This window comes from Ursus americanus, chromosome 8 (genome assembly GCF_024610735.1).
Source record: "Ursus americanus isolate L20-20 chromosome 8, mUrsAme1.1.p, whole genome shotgun sequence".
Lineage (NCBI taxonomy): Eukaryota > Metazoa > Chordata > Mammalia > Carnivora > Ursidae > Ursus > Ursus americanus.
In genome coordinates, this window is record NC_142134.1 from 20,802,597 (window position 1) to 20,821,418 (window position 18,822).

The following is an 18,822-nucleotide window of genomic DNA, read 5'->3' on the forward strand; positions in this document are numbered from 1 at the left end:
TCTCATATAGAGCTACTGAAAACCTTGTATTTATATCTTCTTACTCTTGTTCTTCAATTTCAGACTTCTTATCAATATTCAACAAATTTAATAGACAGCATTGACACATGGTATAGATTTCTGTCCACTATATTTGGCAATAGTAGAACCTGGAACCTGAGCTTCAAAATAAGTAGCAAGAAGATTCTCTCCCATGAATTGTTGCAATCAGCTTCAGTATTTAGGGGGAAAATTTTAGAAAAACCTCAAGTCAGGTTAAGATCTGTACCACACAAAGACAGTCAAGATTATGGTTTTCTTTCTAATTTCTTTATCAACTTTTATTAGTCTAACTCGCCTTGCAACTAGAGGACTCATTTATTTTCTAAGTTGCTTCTGGTTACAGAATTCATTCAAATTTAGCAAGCCATTAGGGGACCATGTAACATGTTGGTAGTTAGGTCTTTCTTCTGGAAATGTGGTCAAAAATGACAGCTTGAATGTAGAGTTCTGTCTGGATAGGGGTTCTAGTAGAGTTGTCACCTGGAGAAGCCTAAAATACATAAATCCATATTGTTACTCAGTCCAGTCCATCATGCAAATGATTGGCATTAAATGAATTTTCTTCTTGCTTCGATATTATAGCAAACAGAACAAAAAAAAATGCTATGGCCATGAAGACATTTTCTTGTTTTCCCTCGGGTTCTTTTTCTCAGGAGTAGTGATAATTCCTATAAGAAGCTTTGAGGCTCTGGGTTGTGACATTAGTGAAACTCTCTAGGGTCAAAACTGTCCCAGGCCCATGCTTGCCTGGACTTTGTTAAACCCCATGGGTCACTAACTTTGCAGAATTTCCAGGGAAAGACTTCTTAAACATGATCACAGGTTAATAAATCTAAAAGAATCCTATCATAATTTCAAGTTTGTCCAATAAAAAATGAACTGGAGTTTGGAGTGGATGAAGACTAGCTAAAGTACCTGTCCATGGTGGGTTTAATTAAAAGCTTCTTATCAGTTTAAAAACTATGAACTGTCCCCCCTTCAAATTATAATCTGTGAAAAAAGATTTGCTCCTTTTACCTTTATTCAGGGTAATCTATTATATTTCTAGGCTCCTGCGGAGCTCCTGTGGGAACAGGTATTCACTAATGTGGTATTGATAAGAGAGAAGAGGGAGATTCTAAAAGAATTGGTAGTATCTACAACTGGAAAATATTATTGGATATAAAAGAATAAAGTTACTTGCTCTTTCTTCTTCTTATAGGAAGAGATGATAAAGACATTTAGAAGTGGGACTAGAGGAAAGCTTTGGTCCTGCTTTATCCCCATGGTATAATTTCTTGCTAGCGAGAAAATATATTTTAGTTTATATTTTATTAAATAGAGTCAGCAAAACTGTAAAGACTGAAACGGGTAAACAAAAATAGTGGGTGTCCTGAGTGACTCACCCATCCAACTTTTTTCTGCCTTTCACGGTTTCTGTGCTATTTTACAACTCTTGAAGTTGTGGAGAACTTGATAATAATGCAAAATATTCTTGTCAAAAAGATGCAAATTAATTCTACCCAGTAGAATTCAATTAATTGTTGCCCTGCATTGAGTTCTACTTTGCATCTATTTGTAAATTAATTTCAATTTTTCTTGTTCCCTGTATATGTTTTGCTCTTAGGATTCTCCTTTGAATTGTTTGTACTATCTTACTGGTTCCCTCTATAATTAGTAAATTAAGTAAAATAGTCGGTACATTCATTTCATATCTGTATGAGAGTCATAATTATATCCTTTTATGAAAAACTACCTTGTATGCGATTATTTTGTAAACAATTATCTTTTAGTAAACTACAATGCCGGATGGTTCACCTGATGGCTGAGAGCCTGTGTTGTTGGAGGACTGTTGGAGCTCATGTAAGACATAAACCGGGGCATTTCTTGGCTCCAAGTGGTAAATTCCCTGTTGTCACAGAACTTTCACTTTGCTTATCCTGTTTCTTTGCATGTTTTCCATGTTACTACTTCTTTGTTTTGTTTTGTTTTTGGAACTCTTACAATCAATAAATTATTCCCCTTTGGTAATAGTAATTTGGTTTTGTCGCCAAAATTTTGTTATCTCTGTAAATGGAGTAATAGATTATAGAAATTTTTTCTTTCTTGGATGGAAGACAACAGAGAATCTGATTTGTTAGTATTTTATTTTCTTTGTCTATTTGTCTGTTTTGAGCTCAAATTAAGAATCTTGTGCTTACCAGGAAAAGAAACAACTTTTTGATATATAGTCTGATAATTTTTGTGTTTACTTTTGGCCTATGGCTAATGTTTAAAATTCCAGGAAAATGAGGAAATAAAAATTTTGATACTTGATATGTGCTATACTTAAAAAGTTACTCTTATGGGGTGCCTGGGTGGCATAGTAGGTTGGGTGTCTGACTTTTGGTTTTGGCTCAGGTTGTGATCTCAGGGCCATGAGATCTAGCCCTGTGTTGGGCTCTGAACTCAGTGCGGAAACTGCTTGGGATTCACTGCCCTTTTCTTGGCTCCTCCCCACCCATCTCTCTCTCTCTCTCTGAAATAAAGAAATAAATCTTTTTAAAAATGTTATTCTTATAGAAACTCAGAAATGTTTTGAACATTAAAGTTCATGTAATTGACGCAAATTTTTGCTAAATCAGACTAGTATAATCATTTTGGTTTAATAAAAATACCTTGTAATGTGATTTATCAGTGTTAAGTATAATACAAACATACGTTTTATTATACTTGGGTTTGCTTTTCTTAAATTTATTCAAGTATACTGATCAAATAAGCTAACATTACTCCTACACAATATTTAAGATAACGAAAAATATAAATTTGTATTCAACAAAATCAAATCATTATTCTGATAATTTTATTTCAATAGTAATTACATTTTATTTTTAACATGTCAGTTAGAATAAAAGTCCTAAGATCTTTAGGTAACATAAGGCCTTAGGCCTGCTATTAAGTTGAATCATATAATGAATATTTATTTGATATCTAGATAATTTCTAACTAAGATAGAATACTGACCATTTAATGCCCAATTATAATGCATAATTTTAAGTTTATACACTTTCCATGAAATGTTCCTACCTCTGGGTCATGTTAACGCATTTTGTCTCTTTAAAAAGGTATGTGGCTGGAGAAAGGTGCAAGATTAACTGCTATTCTGTTAAAATGCTTTTGGAAGACAGACAATTGTTAATTTTCTACCTCTAGTTTTCTCACTGAAATAGAAGTTACTTTGATTAAAAGTCACAATTAATATGAATGGCGGAAATTGCATGAAGTAATAAGGACAGACTAAAACCACTATCTGTGCTTTTGTGCTCCAAAGACAAAGCAGTTTTGTCTTATAGTGGAGGCTTTATAGTACTGGTTTTATATGTACATATACATTGTATAAACATATACAGTAGTGTTTTTCTGTCCTTTTTTCCCCTTTTTATTTCTTTTCAGAACCCCTGTACAATCTTGAGATTTACTGAGGACTCCAAAAAACTTTTATGTGGGTTATAATCATCAATATTTACCATATTGGAAGTCGAAACTGAGAAATTTTTAAATACTTACTGATTCATTTGACTAGAGCAATAATGAGCATGAATTAAAATGTTAACAGAGTAATATTACTCAGCCATCAAAAAGAACGACTTCTCAACATTTGCTGCAACATGGACGGGACTGGAGGAGATAACGCTAAGTGAAATAAGTCAAGCAGAGAAAGACAATTATCATATGGTTTCACTCATTTATGGAACATAAGAACTAGGAAGATCAGTAGGAGAAGAAAGGGAAGAAGAAAGGGGGCTGTAAACAGAAGGGGGAATGAACCATGAGAGACTATGGACTCTGGGAAACAAACTGACTGCTTCAGAGGGGAGGGGGGTGGGGAATAGGATAGGCTGGTGATGGGTATTAAGGAGGGTACATATTGCATGGTGCCCTGGGTGTTATATGCAAATAATGAATCATTGAACTTTACATCAAAAACTAGGGATGTACTGTATGGTGACTAACATAAAAAAATAAAAAAATATTATTAAAAAAACAAACTGTTAACAGAAATAACAGCTTACATTAATATAAAAATTAGTTTGAACTCATGGATACCCTGAGAATTGCTGTGACAGAAAAAAGAAAATAAAGGATAAATTTGGAAGTAAATTTTACTTGTCTTGGTTTATAGCACTTGAGTTTGAAAAGAAGTGATGAAATGTACTAAAATTTTAGCAACGTTTGCCTTATCTGGATGGGCTTGCTTGCTTTACTTACTGGTTCATTCCTTTGTCTACTATTTAAAATATATATTTTTTTACCTTCTGTGTCATCTGTCTAAGTAGCAAATAATGTGTGTCTTATAAGAGTATTTTTCTGTGCTTTAATTGAATTTATTTCATTCCTGATTAAGAAAAAGAAAGAAAGAAAGAAAAGAAAGCAAAGAACAAAGATTCCTCACTTATAAAAAATAAGTTTCTTTACAATCATGTTAATGTTTGTATTTATTTAAAATGTTTTATTATTTTAAATGCTTATTTAATTAAATATATAACTCGGTATTATTTCTCTAGTACCCTGATCCTATCTTGATCAAATGTCCAAAAATCCTCTTAACAGTTTTATTTTCTAATTTTTGCCTTCCCATAATTGGATGCTAAGTATAGAAAAAAATTACATGAAACTTTACACCTACTTTACACTTACTTTCCATGGCCATTTAGTTATTTGCATTGGTTCAAAAAAGAAGCTGTTATTTTTTTTTAATCAGGGTGTAATTGTAGAAATTGAAAAACCAAGGCCTTACCTAGAATGTTGTATTTGAGAACAATACTTATTTATGTATTTATTTTTATTGTGTTAGTTACCATACAGTACTTCATTAGTTTTTGGATTAGTGTTCCATGCTTCATTGTTTGCGCATAACACTCAGTGTTCATTGCGATACGTGCCCTCCTTAATATCCATCACCAGGCTAACCCATCCCACCAACCCCCTCCCTTCTGAAACCCTCAGTTTGTTTCCTGGAGTCCATAGTCTCTCATGGTTTGTCTCCCCCTCTAATTTCCCCCCGTTCATTTTCCCTTCCTTCTCTTGACGTCCTCCATGCTATTGCTTATGTTCCACATATTAAGTGAAACCGTATGATAATTGTCTTTCTCTGCTTGACTGACTTCACTTAGCATAATCCTGTCCAGTTCCATCTATGTAGATGCAAATGATAGGTATTCATCCTTTCTGATGGCTGAATAATATTCCATTGTATATATGGACCACATCTTCTTTATCCTCTCGTCTGTTGAAGGGCATCTCACTTCCTTACACAGTTTGGCAATGGTGGACAATGCTGCTATGAACATTGGGGTGCATGTGCCCCTTCTTTTCACTACATCCATATCTTTGGGATAAATACCTAGTAGTGCAATTGCTGGGTCATAGAGTAGCTCTATTATTAACTTTTTGAGGAACTTCCATACTGTTTTCCAAAGTGGCTGCACCAGCTTGCATTCCCACCAACAGTGTAAGAAGGTTCCCTTTCTTCACATCCTCTCCAACATTTATTGTTTCCTGCCTTATTAATTTTTGCCATTCTAACTGGTGTAAGGTGGTATCTCAATGTGGTTTTGATTTGGATTTCCCTGATGACTAATGATGTTGAACATTTTTTCATGTGTCTGTTAGCCATTTGTGTCTTCTTTGGGGAAGCGTATGTTCATGTCTTCTGCCCATTTTTTGACTTGATTATTTGTTTTTTGGGTGTTGAGTTTGAGAAGTTCTTTATAGATCTTCGATACCAGCCCTTTATCTGTAGTATCATTTGCAAATATCTTCTCCCATTCTGTGGGTTCCGTGGGTTGGATCTTTGTTTTGTTGACCGTTTCCTTTGCTGTGCAGAAGCTTTTTATCTTGATGAAGTCCCAAAAGTTCATTTTTGCTTTTCTTTCCCTTGCCTTTGGGGATGTGTCTTGAAAGAAGTCACTGTGGCCAATGTCGAAGAGGTTCTCCCCTAGGATTTTGATGGACTCCTGTCTCACACTGAAGTCTTCCATCCATTTAGAGTTTATCTTTGTGAGATTACAGATTTTACAGATGAGAAAACAGAGGTAGAAAAGTGCTCAGAGAAATTAAGCAATTTGGCCTAATCACAAAGCTGATAGGATCTATTTAGGTCCAGCTCATTTTACCTACTGCCCCCCTTAAACAGCTCTAAGCTCTGGCCTGAGTCCTGGTAGCTATTCCTGACCCTTTCCTACTTGTTCTATTGTTCGTCCAGTCTCTTCAACTGCTCCCAGGTATTCTGGAGAATCCTTAGGTCTTCAGTTTTCAAGTGGAATTCATTAAGGGACTTATGCAGGTCTTTCAATATCCTAAACTATTATTATACTACTCTGTGTGTATGGCCATATGTGCATTTTTTTGGAGCAAATCCATGAAATTTTAAAATAAGTTGTATTTCTCAAAAGATTAAGAACCCGTCCTCTGGAGCGGCCTCATGTGCTTGTGAGGTAGTTTTCTGGGGGTACCAAGTTGGGGCTGCCATTTGTTTGATTGTGTTTTATGCTGAGATATCCCAGCCAGCAATAATAATTGAGAAGCTGTCGACATAAGATTTTCCACTCTTGCCAATGGCCTTCATCACTGTTCATGCTATCATGTTCCATGTTCCAATAAATGTCAACATCCCTCACTCTGCTTTGGGATTTCAGTGCCTCAGAAATTGTAAGCATCTGCTGGGGTGGTGAATGGTTAAGAAGGGGCCATGGGAGTTGACTACCGGTTCAACTGTTGAGACCAGAAGAAATCATGCTCCCTTTGAATTAGAAATAATCCCTTAACTGTGGTTTTGCACCTGCAATGACTCCATGTCTGATCTGTGGGTTTTCTGGTGTCTATTTCTTTGTCATTAGCTATCAGGTCTTTGAAATCATGGAGGAAACAATTCTTTTGTTCTTATTCATGCATTTCAATCAGCCAGGAACTTAACCTTCCACTCTTTCTGATACTCCTTCCCCTGACTTGTGACAATAAATTTTGCAAAAAGTGAGCATGAATTGAGGTGAAAGCTCTCTTTCTCAAACTTCTCCTTTCTCACTTCCATGTTGGTCCTATTATACCTTTGGTGTAATGTTTTATTATGCTGCCCTTCTAGCTAGAAGCTTAAAGCAGCACTTTTTTTCTTTGTCATGTATGTTTTATTGGGATATTTACTTTTTTTTCACTGCATATATTCAACTTGGATGGTGAAGGGTTATCATTTTACTTTCTTAGCACTAAGCACTGATATACAAACAATAATGCAAGTTTTATATTTAATTTTTCCTTTCCTCCAGCTCACCTTTCTTGTGCTACACTTCATCCAGTAGCTCATACATTGGACTCTTAACAACAATGTGCTTATCTCTAGGGGTTGTTCTGTAATACTGCATATAAAATTAAAATCAGTTTTTCAGGTCAAGAGGAGGGCACAGCATTTAAGTTTTAGGAGTTTTAATTCATAAAAGTCAAGCTCTGTTATGTAATTTTTAAGGTATTCCTCAAGGCCATTGATTTTAGCAGCAGTTTGTTGAGTAAATACTTAATTTATATGTGGTAGACTTTCAGTTCAGGTATACCAGGTGATTGCCCAGGGGAGAAAATGTTTAAAAGCTTCTTAGTATGTGGGTGTTTTAGGGCTATAATCAACCAAACATTCAGTAATTTGGGCAGAGAAACCAGAAAGTTGGCAAGACCTCAGCTTTACTTAATAAGTGTGTCTGTGCCACAGTTAAAAAGGAACGTTTACAAGAGGCCTCCGAGGAAAATCTAGGAGCCAAAAGAGTGGTGTAAGTAATTCAGTGTCCTGTGCTCCATTAATTCAAATTTGCGTGGGGTTTGAGGGAACACCATTAGAGACTTTGAAGAAAGAGTAACTTTGCTTAAACATATTCTATTCAGTATGGGTGGTTTGTTTGTTTGTTTTTCCTTAAATGTCCAGTAGGAAATAATATACCTGAACTCTGTAAAAAGGCAGATTGTAAAATTGAGAACCTTCATTAGGAGGGTGGAGGTTCAAGAGATTAAATTGGAATCATCCGCTGAAAGGATGTAGAAATGTTATGGGCCTCCTTTTTTTTTTTTTTTTTAATTAAGTTATTTAGTCACCATACAGTACTTCATTAGTTTTTGACGTAGTGTTCCATGATGCATTGTTTGTGTATAACACCCCATGGGCCTCCATTTTGAGAGGAGCAATTTCAATCCTGTGACAGGTTCCCTCTGATTTTAATGTAGTCAGTCAACGGGGAGGCAGCATTAAGGAGGCAATTAACACCTTTCCTACGAATAGTAGCAAATACTTGGGTGGGGCTTGCTTGGGAGGAACAAAAGAGAGAGGAGATATGATAAAATACCACTGGAATCACTAGAATCTTCCTCTAAATTAAACAAACAAAAATTATGGCTTTATTGGTAGAAGTTATTTTTATTTTTATTTTTATTTATTTATTTATTTTTTTAAAGATTTTATTTATTTATTCAACAGAGATAGAGACAGCCAGTGAGAGAGGGAACACAAGCAGGGGGAGTGGGAGAGGAAGAAGCAGGCTCATAGCAGAGGAGCCTGATGTGGGGCTCGATCCCATAACGCCAGGATCACGCCCTGAGCTGAAGGCAGGCGCTTAACCGCAGTGCCACCCAGGCGCCCCAGTAGAAGTTATTTTTAATTTTAAACCTTGTTCACCAATTTTTTTGCTAATAGGAAAAGAAAGTAGAATTTGTCTTTTTTATATCTGCATAATATAAAATGATGACTATATATTTATTTAAAAAAATAATAAAAATATTTTTCTCGGGATGCCTGGGTGGCTCAGTCGGTTAAGCATCTGCCTTTGGCTGAGGTCATGATCCCAGCGTCCCGGGATGGAGTCCCACATCGGGCCCCTTGCTCAGCGGAGAGCCTGCTTCTCCCTCTACCTGCCGTTCCCCCTGCTTGTGCACGTGCTCTCTCTCCCTCTCCCTCTCTGACAAATAAATAAATAAAATCTTAAAAAAAAATACTTTTCTCATTCACCCATGGATCTAACATATATCACCATTACCCTGACACCCAAGGTCACCACTCTGAAGTTCAGCAAAGAAGCCCCAAGTTTAATTTACCTACCAAGGAGGGAAAAGCATCACAGTCAATTACTCTGGTAATTTTCAGCTAAAAATAGCATTAGCTCTACATATGTTTCTAGTGCCTAAGATCCTAAAATATTTTAAAGTTAACCTCAAAAGTTTCCAAGATTATTTTTGGCCTTACTATTCATTTCTTTAGCAAATATTTCATATTCAATTTATTCATTCCACAGATGTTTACTGAGCATCTACCATATGCTAGCACTGGAGATACAATGGTAAAGTGACCAGAAAAGTTTCCTGCCCCATGCTTCAGTTTTTGCTTTATGAGTTTCCGTAGCATATATTGCTTCATTTGAGTTTCCAGACAAACCTACCTGACAAAGCGATTCTTGATGAGACCATGATAGCAAGAATGGATACTACCACCCAACTCTGTAATGATCCACATAAATGAGGGGGAAAAGTGGCAATTTACCCCTGGGAGCAGCTGGTGTGGTCAGTATTATTACTATGGATGTTATCCAGAAGTCTTTGGTATACGGCCTGTACTTTCTAATCTGTATAGTCTCAGGAATGTATAATTTAGACTACTTACAATTAAAACTGTTGAATTAAAACTTGTTTTAAAAAGGACTGAAGTTTGAGTACTTTATGGACATATGTAATCTGTAAGGTGAAGCCAACAGCTATTAAAGTATTACTAATTTACTAGGGCGCCTGGGTGGCACAGCGGTTAAGCGTCTGCCTTTGGCTCAGGGCGTGATCCCGGCGTTATGGGATCAAGCCCCACATCAGGCTCTTCCGCTATGAGCCTGCTTCTTCCTCTCCCACTCCCCCTGCTTGTGTTCCCTCTCTCACTGGCTGTCTCTATCTCTGTCGAATAAATAAATAAAATCTTAAAAAAAAAACGTATTACTAATTTACTAATAACAAAACAATGGATATCAAATCCAATCTTTAGGATCACCTAGGGAAACATATAAAAATACAGATTCCTGGGCCTCACCACAGACCAATTCAGTTTGAATCACTTGGGGTGGAGTCTAGGGCTCTGTTTGGCCAGTGTGAGGAGAGAGGAAGGGAAAATGCTTTACTGAATTGACAGAAATCACTCCTAATCAAGCCACTGTGGGGTGGACACTGATGAAGAGCTCTTATGATAACAGATTGCATTCCAAAGTAGCACATTTTTCTGTTTCAACAATTGTGATTTTCAAAAGGACAAGTCTGGATTAGGGGCGTCCTGTTGTACAGTGAGGAGTATTGATGTATAAAGAGAAAATAAATACATTCTTCTAAGTCAATGTGCAGTCTGCATTGTACATGCCTTCCAGATACTGTGATACTCAGGATGGAGCCAGAAAGGTTTATTCTGTAATAGTGTCTTTTGTTTCACCAATTTCCTACATTAAATAGAAACTGCACATCTTTAACATCTTTTCACGTGTTGTTTGTTTGCTCGTTTGCTTGTGTATTATCAGCCATTTATCAAGCAACTATATTCAAGCGGATTTTATTAGACATTAAACAAAGTGACAAAAAGGAGACTGTCCTACGGAAATTCATATTTTTCATACTGATTTTCTTTTGCACACCAGTGAAGTTTAGCCAACAGAACAATAACTTCACTTCCTTTCAAAAGGGCTTAATCATTTTTGTACTCAGAAATCCTAAGTCATGACACAAACGGTACCGATTCTCACTGAACTACATAGAATGGCAAAAAACTTATTAGACTTGGATTCCACACTTGGAGTTCAATTTTCTCTCAGAATTTCTCTGCTATTACTCTTCTTCTTACACCTTGATCTCAACCCTGGTTGCACATAGAATCATCTGGGAGCTTCTGAAAAGTACAGCTGCCCAGGCCTTCCACCTGGACCAATAAAATTAGAATCTTTGCGGATGAGGATAGGCATCATATATTCTAAAGTTTCCTGGCCCACACTCACAACTCCTCTCTAATGCAGGCCCATGCTTGGTACTTCCTCACCTGTGTATGTGAGGTTCCCTCCTACCAGAATACCCTAGACTTCTATTCCAATCCTCATGTCCTCACCATACCCACCCCTCAAGATCCAGTTCAGATGTTATCTCTTCTGTTAGCTCATTTTTCAATGCGTTAGGTCCAAAGTAAATTGTACCTCCTCTCAATTCTTTAGAACTTTTTCTGTCCTTTCAGCTCACTTGCTAGTTTGCCATTTCTGTGCATATTATATTTTTCCACCCACCCTTCGGTTAATCTGTAAACATTTTAAGGGAAAGAAACCCACCTTTCTGATTCATTTTTATACCTCACAGTGCCCAGTAGTTACTCAGTAAACATCAGGTAAGGAAGAAGAGGAGGATGGAAGGAAGATTGAACAGGCAACAGACTTACCGATGCTCATTCAGCTCACCTTTTCCTCTATACACTCATCCAGCACTAGTTCATATTCTCTCTCTCTCTCTTTCCTGACGGTTGGGGTGAAGTAAGACCTCTCAACTATTTTTTCCACATAAATATGCAAGTTCTGTCTTTGCCTGAATGATCAGGTAGTTGCAATATTTAAAACGTCAACGCAGAAACTTGCTAACTACAACAGGACCTCTACCTAGTTCTAGTCCTCTTGGTCTTTACCTGTATTATTGTTATGCTAGCACCTTCTCTAGTTTGTCCTCTCCCATGTGTCCTAATTTAGTCCCTCTCATCCTCTTAAAACATAACTTTTGGGGCGCCTGGGTGGCTCAGTCAGTTGAGCATCTGATTCTTGATTTCAGCTCTGGTCATAAAATCAGGGGTGTGAGATACAGCCCCACATGGGGCTCCATGCTCAGACCAGAGTCTGCTTGGGACTCTCTCTCTCCCTCTCCCTTTGCCCCTCTCCCCCCAGCCCAACTTGTGTGTGCACTCTCTCATTTTCTCTCTCAAATAAATAAATAAAACCTTTAAAAAACCCCACAAAACCACATAACTTTCATCTTGCTATTTTCCTGCACAAGAGCTTTGGTGTATCCCCATTTCCTACCAAGTTTAGTCCATGATTCTCAACAGTCCTGCCTTCAAGAATTTCCACGACCTTTCCATGCTTAGTTTCCATGGCACTCCTTCTCCAAGCCATTACATTAGCCAAATTGAACTACTTAGGTTTTCCTTTGTTTTATTCCCATCAACATTATCTTTCCTAACAGGGGTCATTGCTGGTATTGCCTGCCTCTCCACCTCTATGAGTGCAACTCCTAATCATTCATCAAGTCCAATTAAAAGATTACCTCCTCTATTATCACCTAACTATCCCCAATGATATCCTCTCACCATTCCCTCTCCACTAGCTTCTACTCCAGATCAAAAATCATCTCTTCTGCTGCTGAATTCCCAAGGCATTTCTCTTTTTTGTAATGTATCACTTTCTGCTTTATACTGCAGTTATATTTTTTACATGCCTATTTCCCTAAAAGTATTAAAAGATTAAAAAAGGGCAAGGGTTGAACTCTTGCTCATCTTTAGATCCTCTATGGTGTCTCATAATATTTACATTTAAGCTCCATTGCTAGACTCTACTAATAATGAACTATGTGACTTTAAGTAAGTCATTAAACATGTTTGAGTCAACTTACTCATAAATCAAAAACATTTTTTAAAAGATTTATTTATTTTAGAGAGAGAGAGAGAGCATGAGTGGGGGGTGCAAAGGGAGAGAGAATTTCAAGCAGACTCTGCACTGAGCATGGAGCCCCATGTGGGCCTCGATCCTACAACCTGGAGACCAGGACTCAGAGACCACGATCTGAGCTGAAACCAAGAATCAGATGTTCAACTGACTGTGCTGCCCAGGTGCCCCTCAAAAACATGTTCTAATTCAACAGTCTTAATTTCAGATGATTTAAATTATATATTTCTGGGTTTGTACAAGACTTGAAAGCACATACCAAAATTAAGATTTCTGCATAACTTTTAAAAACCTAAAATTATGGCTATACTAGTTGTTTTCACTGATAAATTCTTGTAATTACTTTCTGACTTATTTGTATCAATATAGAATGAGGTGGCTATTCCCGTTCTGGCTATCATTGTTATACCAAATATCAGTGACATAATCGGCTTCTCAACTTTTAATTAGTGTAGTATTATTTTTGTGTGTTTGGAGGGAATCATTCATTCAATCATTTATTCCATGAATACTTATTAAGTGTCTATTAACCAGGCATTTTTCCAGGTGATGGGCTCTCACACATAGTGAATGGAAGAAGGGAGGGGAGAAAAGCTGGTGTCATTAAGAAAGATTTTTCCTATTTTTAACTGTTCTATACACTCTGTCTCTCCAATTAGTAGATCATGAAGGTTTTAGACCACCCATATTATTCTAAGACTCAAGGAAACTCTCCCATGGTTAATGCTTCCTAAAAGCAAAAGAAAAATGCCTATTTTTTCATTTGTCCAGATAATGTAGGGAGTGAGTGCAAAGTGCTTCCACTCAATCCTTCTAAAGATAATACACTGGAAACATTTTGGTGGGTGTGAATCACTCAGACAAGCATTCTTCACTCAAAAATAGAAACTAGCTTTATTCGTGCCAGATGTTATACAGCTGCAGGGAAGTAAAAGCCAGTGGTCCTGTTTTCAATGCAACCAAACTCTTATTGCATTTGGAATTTCTTAACCAATGAACTCATATTACTCGTTCTAAGATCTGCACAATTTTCTTTTTTCCACTGTTACCATTCACAAACAACTATGTTTCATGGGAACCACTTTTCAGAGTTAATGAGTCTACATCTGTGTTGCACAAAGGAAAGACATCTTGTTTATCACAATTTCCACCTTTCGTTTATCTTGACCTTTTTGAATTTTAAATGTAAAATATTTCTTTTATTTTAAAGATTTTACTTACTTATTTGAGAGAGAGAAGGTGCACGTGAGTGGGAAGGGGAGCAGGGAAGAGAGAGAAGCAGGCTCCTCATTGAGAAGGGAGCCTGGTGGGGCTTGATCCCAGGAGCTGGAGATCATGACATAAGCCCAAGGCAGATGCCCAACCAACTGAGCCACCCGGGCATCCCAGTGTTACATATTTAAAAGAGATTACTTGAAAGAAAGGACAAGAAGAGCTGGGTTGCATTGTTCTTAGAGTATTTTAGAGCACATTATGGTGTTATAAGTTATGGTGTTCATTTTAGGAAGGATTTCAAATAAAATTATTAATAAAAAGTATAAAAATGCAATTCTTTTTTTAAAAAAGATTTTATTTATTTATTTGACAGAGAGAGAGACAGCCAGTGAGAGAGGGAACACAAGCAGGGGAAGTGGGAGAGGAAGAAGCAGGTTCATAGCGGAGGAACCTGATGCGGGGCTCTATCCCACAATGCCGGGACCACGCCCTGAGCCGAAGGCAGACGCTTAACGACTGTGCCACCCAGGTGCCCCAAAACATAATTCTTATCATTGTGTATTTGTAATTTAAAAAACTTGACAGCTTACTTTTGATTCTTCCATAGGTCTGTAAGATATGATGTATGGGTACATGAAATATAAAAGGATCATGGCTCTTAGAAGAAGGTAAGTTAAGATATTATGTAGATGTACATACTGATTCATATCTAGTCCATAAAAATAAAGATATATGTGTTATATTTTGTTTGTGGTCAAATGTTTGAGAGCACTTATGTTTGAAAACAGAGTGCCAGATCTCTTGAGATTGTTGTCTTTTTAGGGAGAAGCTTTTCTCCAATTGTGGTTCATAGTACAGATAATCTGTAGTAAAATTATACTGGCTGCTTGTGAAAAGATGTACACCTGGGACCAGCTGAGTCAATCTCTGAGAACTGGGGTTGTAGAAGGATCCTAGAGATCAGGAAACAGCAACAACACTCACATCTTCCATTTGTGAATGTGAAAACTCTGAGAAGTTAAGTGAACGTGCCAGGCCAAGTAGCCAGTTAATTGTAAAGGAAGGCGTAGAATTTTGTTTATTGATGGTGAAACCAGCATTCTTTTCCAGTAGGTCAACTATAAGATTTATCTTCAAGTAGATAAAATTAAAAGAAAAATTAAATAAATATAAGAATCTAAATATTGGGGCGCCTGGGTGGCTCAGTTGGTTAAGCATCTGCCTTCAGCTCAGGTCATGATCTCAGGGTCCTGGGATCAAGTTCTGCATTGGGCTCCCTGTTCAGTGGGGAGTCTGCTTCTCCCTCTTCCTCTGCCCCTCCCCCTGCTCCTTCTCTCTCTCTCTCTCTCTCTCACTCACTCTCTCTCACTCAAATTAATAAAACCTAAAAAAACCCACTTCCTCCTCCAAAGAAGAAAATGTTATATTTCATGTATTGAAAATTAAATCTTTGAAGTCTCATGATTAATTATTTAGGAAGTGAGTGCTTTAGTTATTTAAATCATGTTCAAGTAACCATTTGTATTCAATAATGATTCCACAAAGACTATAAAAACTGTAATTCATGATGTACATTCTTGAAGTACGTATATGCCATTAGTTAAAATAGAGCCCTAAAGTAGTTTAAGTGTGGTATCATTCAAAACTGATTCAAAAATTTATTTCACACATCTTAATGAAACCATTAATAATTTTATATCTTCAGTCCTCTAACAGCAATAGTCTCTCTGAATGTAATTTATTAAGTTTCCTGTACTTTGCTTCAATTTTGACACACATTTGTGAGAAGAGGCACCACTAGAGAGAAGGTATGTTGATATTTATAAATTCATAATAATTATGGCCCCAATGATTTTCAGGTTCAGTCCTCCATTTTATGAATGAGAAACCCGAGACCAAGTGAGTATTGTGTAGTGTTCTTTTTTTCTTAATTTTATTTATTTAAGTAATCTCTACAACCCCACGTGGGGCTTAAACTCACGATCCCAAGGTCAAGAGTTGTATGTTCCTCCTACTGAGCCAGCCAGGTGCCCCAAGAGTAGTGTTCTTTTTGAAGGAGATAACGTTGTGTCAGAAACTGCTAGTTGTCTATCCAAACCTCTTTTCTCCCTTTCCAGAACTTCTGATTTCAGTTAGGTGTATGACCACCTGAATAAAGATTATATTTCCCAGCTTTCCATGTAGATATATATGGCCATGTGGCTAAGTTCTCACCATGGAATATAAGTGAACCTTTGTGTGGTAGCTTTTGGGAAACTTCCTTAAAAGGCAGTGGGGCAGGGCTGTCCTTTGTACTGTCTGAACTCCCGCCATGAATTCTGTTTGAAATGTGGTTGTTTTGGCTGGAGATCTGTTTTGGTCCAAGAGGATGAGGGCCATTTTGGCCTAGATGACTGTGGAGCTGCCATTCAAACTCTGGACTGACAACTGAGACTCATACATGGGAAAGAAAGAAACTTCTATTCTATTAAGTCACTGTGTTGGAGTTGTATCTGATTGTAGACAACAATCCATTTCTTACCACAGAATTTCATTTATTTATTCTTTGAGCATGTAGTTTTGAGCAATTTTTATGAGCAAGAAATTGTACTAAGTGGATATGAAACAAAATCATTTAATTTTTTTTATTTTAAATTTCTAAAAAGTTTTGGAAAAGTTTTTAGAACCAGACTCCCATTTTCCTTTGGTCCATCCTTGTCTCTATCCCAGGCATATCATACAATTCCTATTTCTTTCACTGAGAAGGAATATTTTCTTGACTTGGATTTTAGACTGATGCTGTCATATGAGTAACATGTTTTCCAAAAGTTAAAAAAATGCCTAAGCAACTCAAGCACATATGACTTTTATAACCTTCACCCCTCAAAGATATAAGTAATGATTAAAAGTCATGATGCAAACACAGTCATTGAAAATATGTAAGATATAAATATTTGTCCTTGAACAAATTCAAAATATCATGGGACATGTCTTTAAAATATTTAAATAAAATATATTTTCTAAGTTAACACTTAGAAATACACTAAGGGTAATATTCTTTTCAGTGTTAGTCACATATAAAAAGGGATGTTAGAATTCTGGGAACATTTGTGAGGTGAGAGTCTCCCTTCTGTAAATGATTCATCTTCCCATTTAGAGCAAAAACTACTGGACATACCCAGGATCAGAGCACACAAATGCATTGCCCATTGGCTCCCTGATCTAATTTTGCTGGTAGGCTTGGAGAAGCATTCTCACTTGTGAGGTCTATTTAAATTTCCCCCAAACTCTTCCTTATTGATATCTTTTTTTATATAATAATTTTTATTATGTTATGTTAGTCACCATACAGTACATCCTTAGTTTTTGATGTAATGTTCCATGATTCATTATTTGCGCATAACACCCAGTGCTCCATGCAATATGTGCCCTCTTTTCTGATAATTGATTAAGTTTGGAGTTTTTTTCTTTAAGAATAATGCATGCCCTTTGTTTCAACACAGTCTTTTATTTCTAGATTTAAATACTGAAGAGTATCAGATACTTAATAAATTTTTTAATAATGGAAGAAATATAATAAAATTCAGAGAGATATATAAACGTAAAAGCAGTCTTACCTTTGGATCCACATTGAGAATTTTTCTGTCTCTTTTGTATTTGAAAAGCAAGCCTTCTGGATTATCAGCAATGACTTGATAATTGGGAGTTGAATTCCAAACAGCAATATGACTGTTCCAGTTGTAAAAGCTAGAAAAATAAATATTTATTAGGAATTAATATGTATGATACAATGAATTTACAAATATATTTCAGAAAATATTTGGGGCAGTTCAGTTTCAAGATAAATGAATTGGATCATAGTTTGTATAACCATGTAAGACACACATGTGTGATTAAAATTCTTGCAAAAGAGATTAGACTGGGTTATTCTCAAATTATTTAAATGCATATTTATGACTATTTTGCATAATTTCGTGGTTTGGACACTCTATGAACTAGGGCCTAATCCAGTATTATATTCCCCAGGAAGTCCAGAAGAATATTGATGCACTTTGAAGCTATTTCTTCCAGCTCAGATTCTTCAGGGTCTTAAGAGTATTTAGGGTATTAAGAGACGGTTTGCTGGAAGGAAAGGCAGGCTAAGTCACCTCTTTTCATTCAAAATAAATTAATTCATTTCTTTCAGGCTTTATTTTTCAATAATATCTTTCTCGGGGAGTGAGGAAACTATGTGAGTATTAGAGGTTACCATAGGCCAGGCATGATGTGATGTATTCTAGCACTACACCCATATGAAGTTGCTCTCATTTCACTGACCAGGCAAGTGGGCTAGGGGAGGTCAGGGGGATAAGGGCCTGCAACTAATATGTCATAGGACTAATATTTCAACCCAGATCTGTACATTTCAAAGCAAAAGTGTGTTCTTTCTACTGTTCAACATTGCCTGCATTTTATCTTTTTTTTTTTTTCTTGGTTGATCTATGGAAACTTCCTATTTTTTTCACATCTTGCTTTGTATCTACTTGTCAAAAATTAATATAATACAGTAATATGAGTTGTAAGAATTCTCAATAGATTTTCACATATCTTATTCTGATTAGCACATTTCTAATACAATGTTAGTATGTTCAAGTATTAGCATGTTTCTAATATGTCTAATATTATCCTTTTTCTAGGTTGTTTTGTTCTTTATTATCCCCTTTATTCATTTTTATTTATTTTTATTTTTTTTAAAGATTTTATTTATTTATTCAACAGAGAGAGACAGCCAGCGAGAGAGGGAACACAAGCAGGGAGAGTGGGAGAGGAAGAAGCAGGCTCATAGCGGAAGAGCCTGATGTGGGGCTCGATCCCATAACGCCAGGACCACGCCCTGAGCCGAAGG

The 18,822-nt window shown here is 36.5% G+C and overlaps 1 protein-coding gene across 1 annotated transcript in view; it reads right to left on the reverse strand.

Moving 5' to 3' along the window:
* Window positions 1-352: 352 nt before the first annotated feature.
* CFAP299 (cilia and flagella associated protein 299) overlaps window positions 353-18,822 on the reverse strand; it is a 570,296-nt gene continuing 551,826 nt past the window's right edge. The window contains exons 5-6 of the mRNA XM_045793116.2: window positions 17,555-17,684; window positions 353-532 (exon numbers count right to left, since the gene is read on the reverse strand). Of these exons, the coding sequence (XP_045649072.1) occupies window positions 437-532; window positions 17,555-17,684 (226 nt within the window). The 3' untranslated portion in view covers window positions 353-436. The remainder of the gene's footprint in view (window positions 533-17,554; window positions 17,685-18,822) is intronic.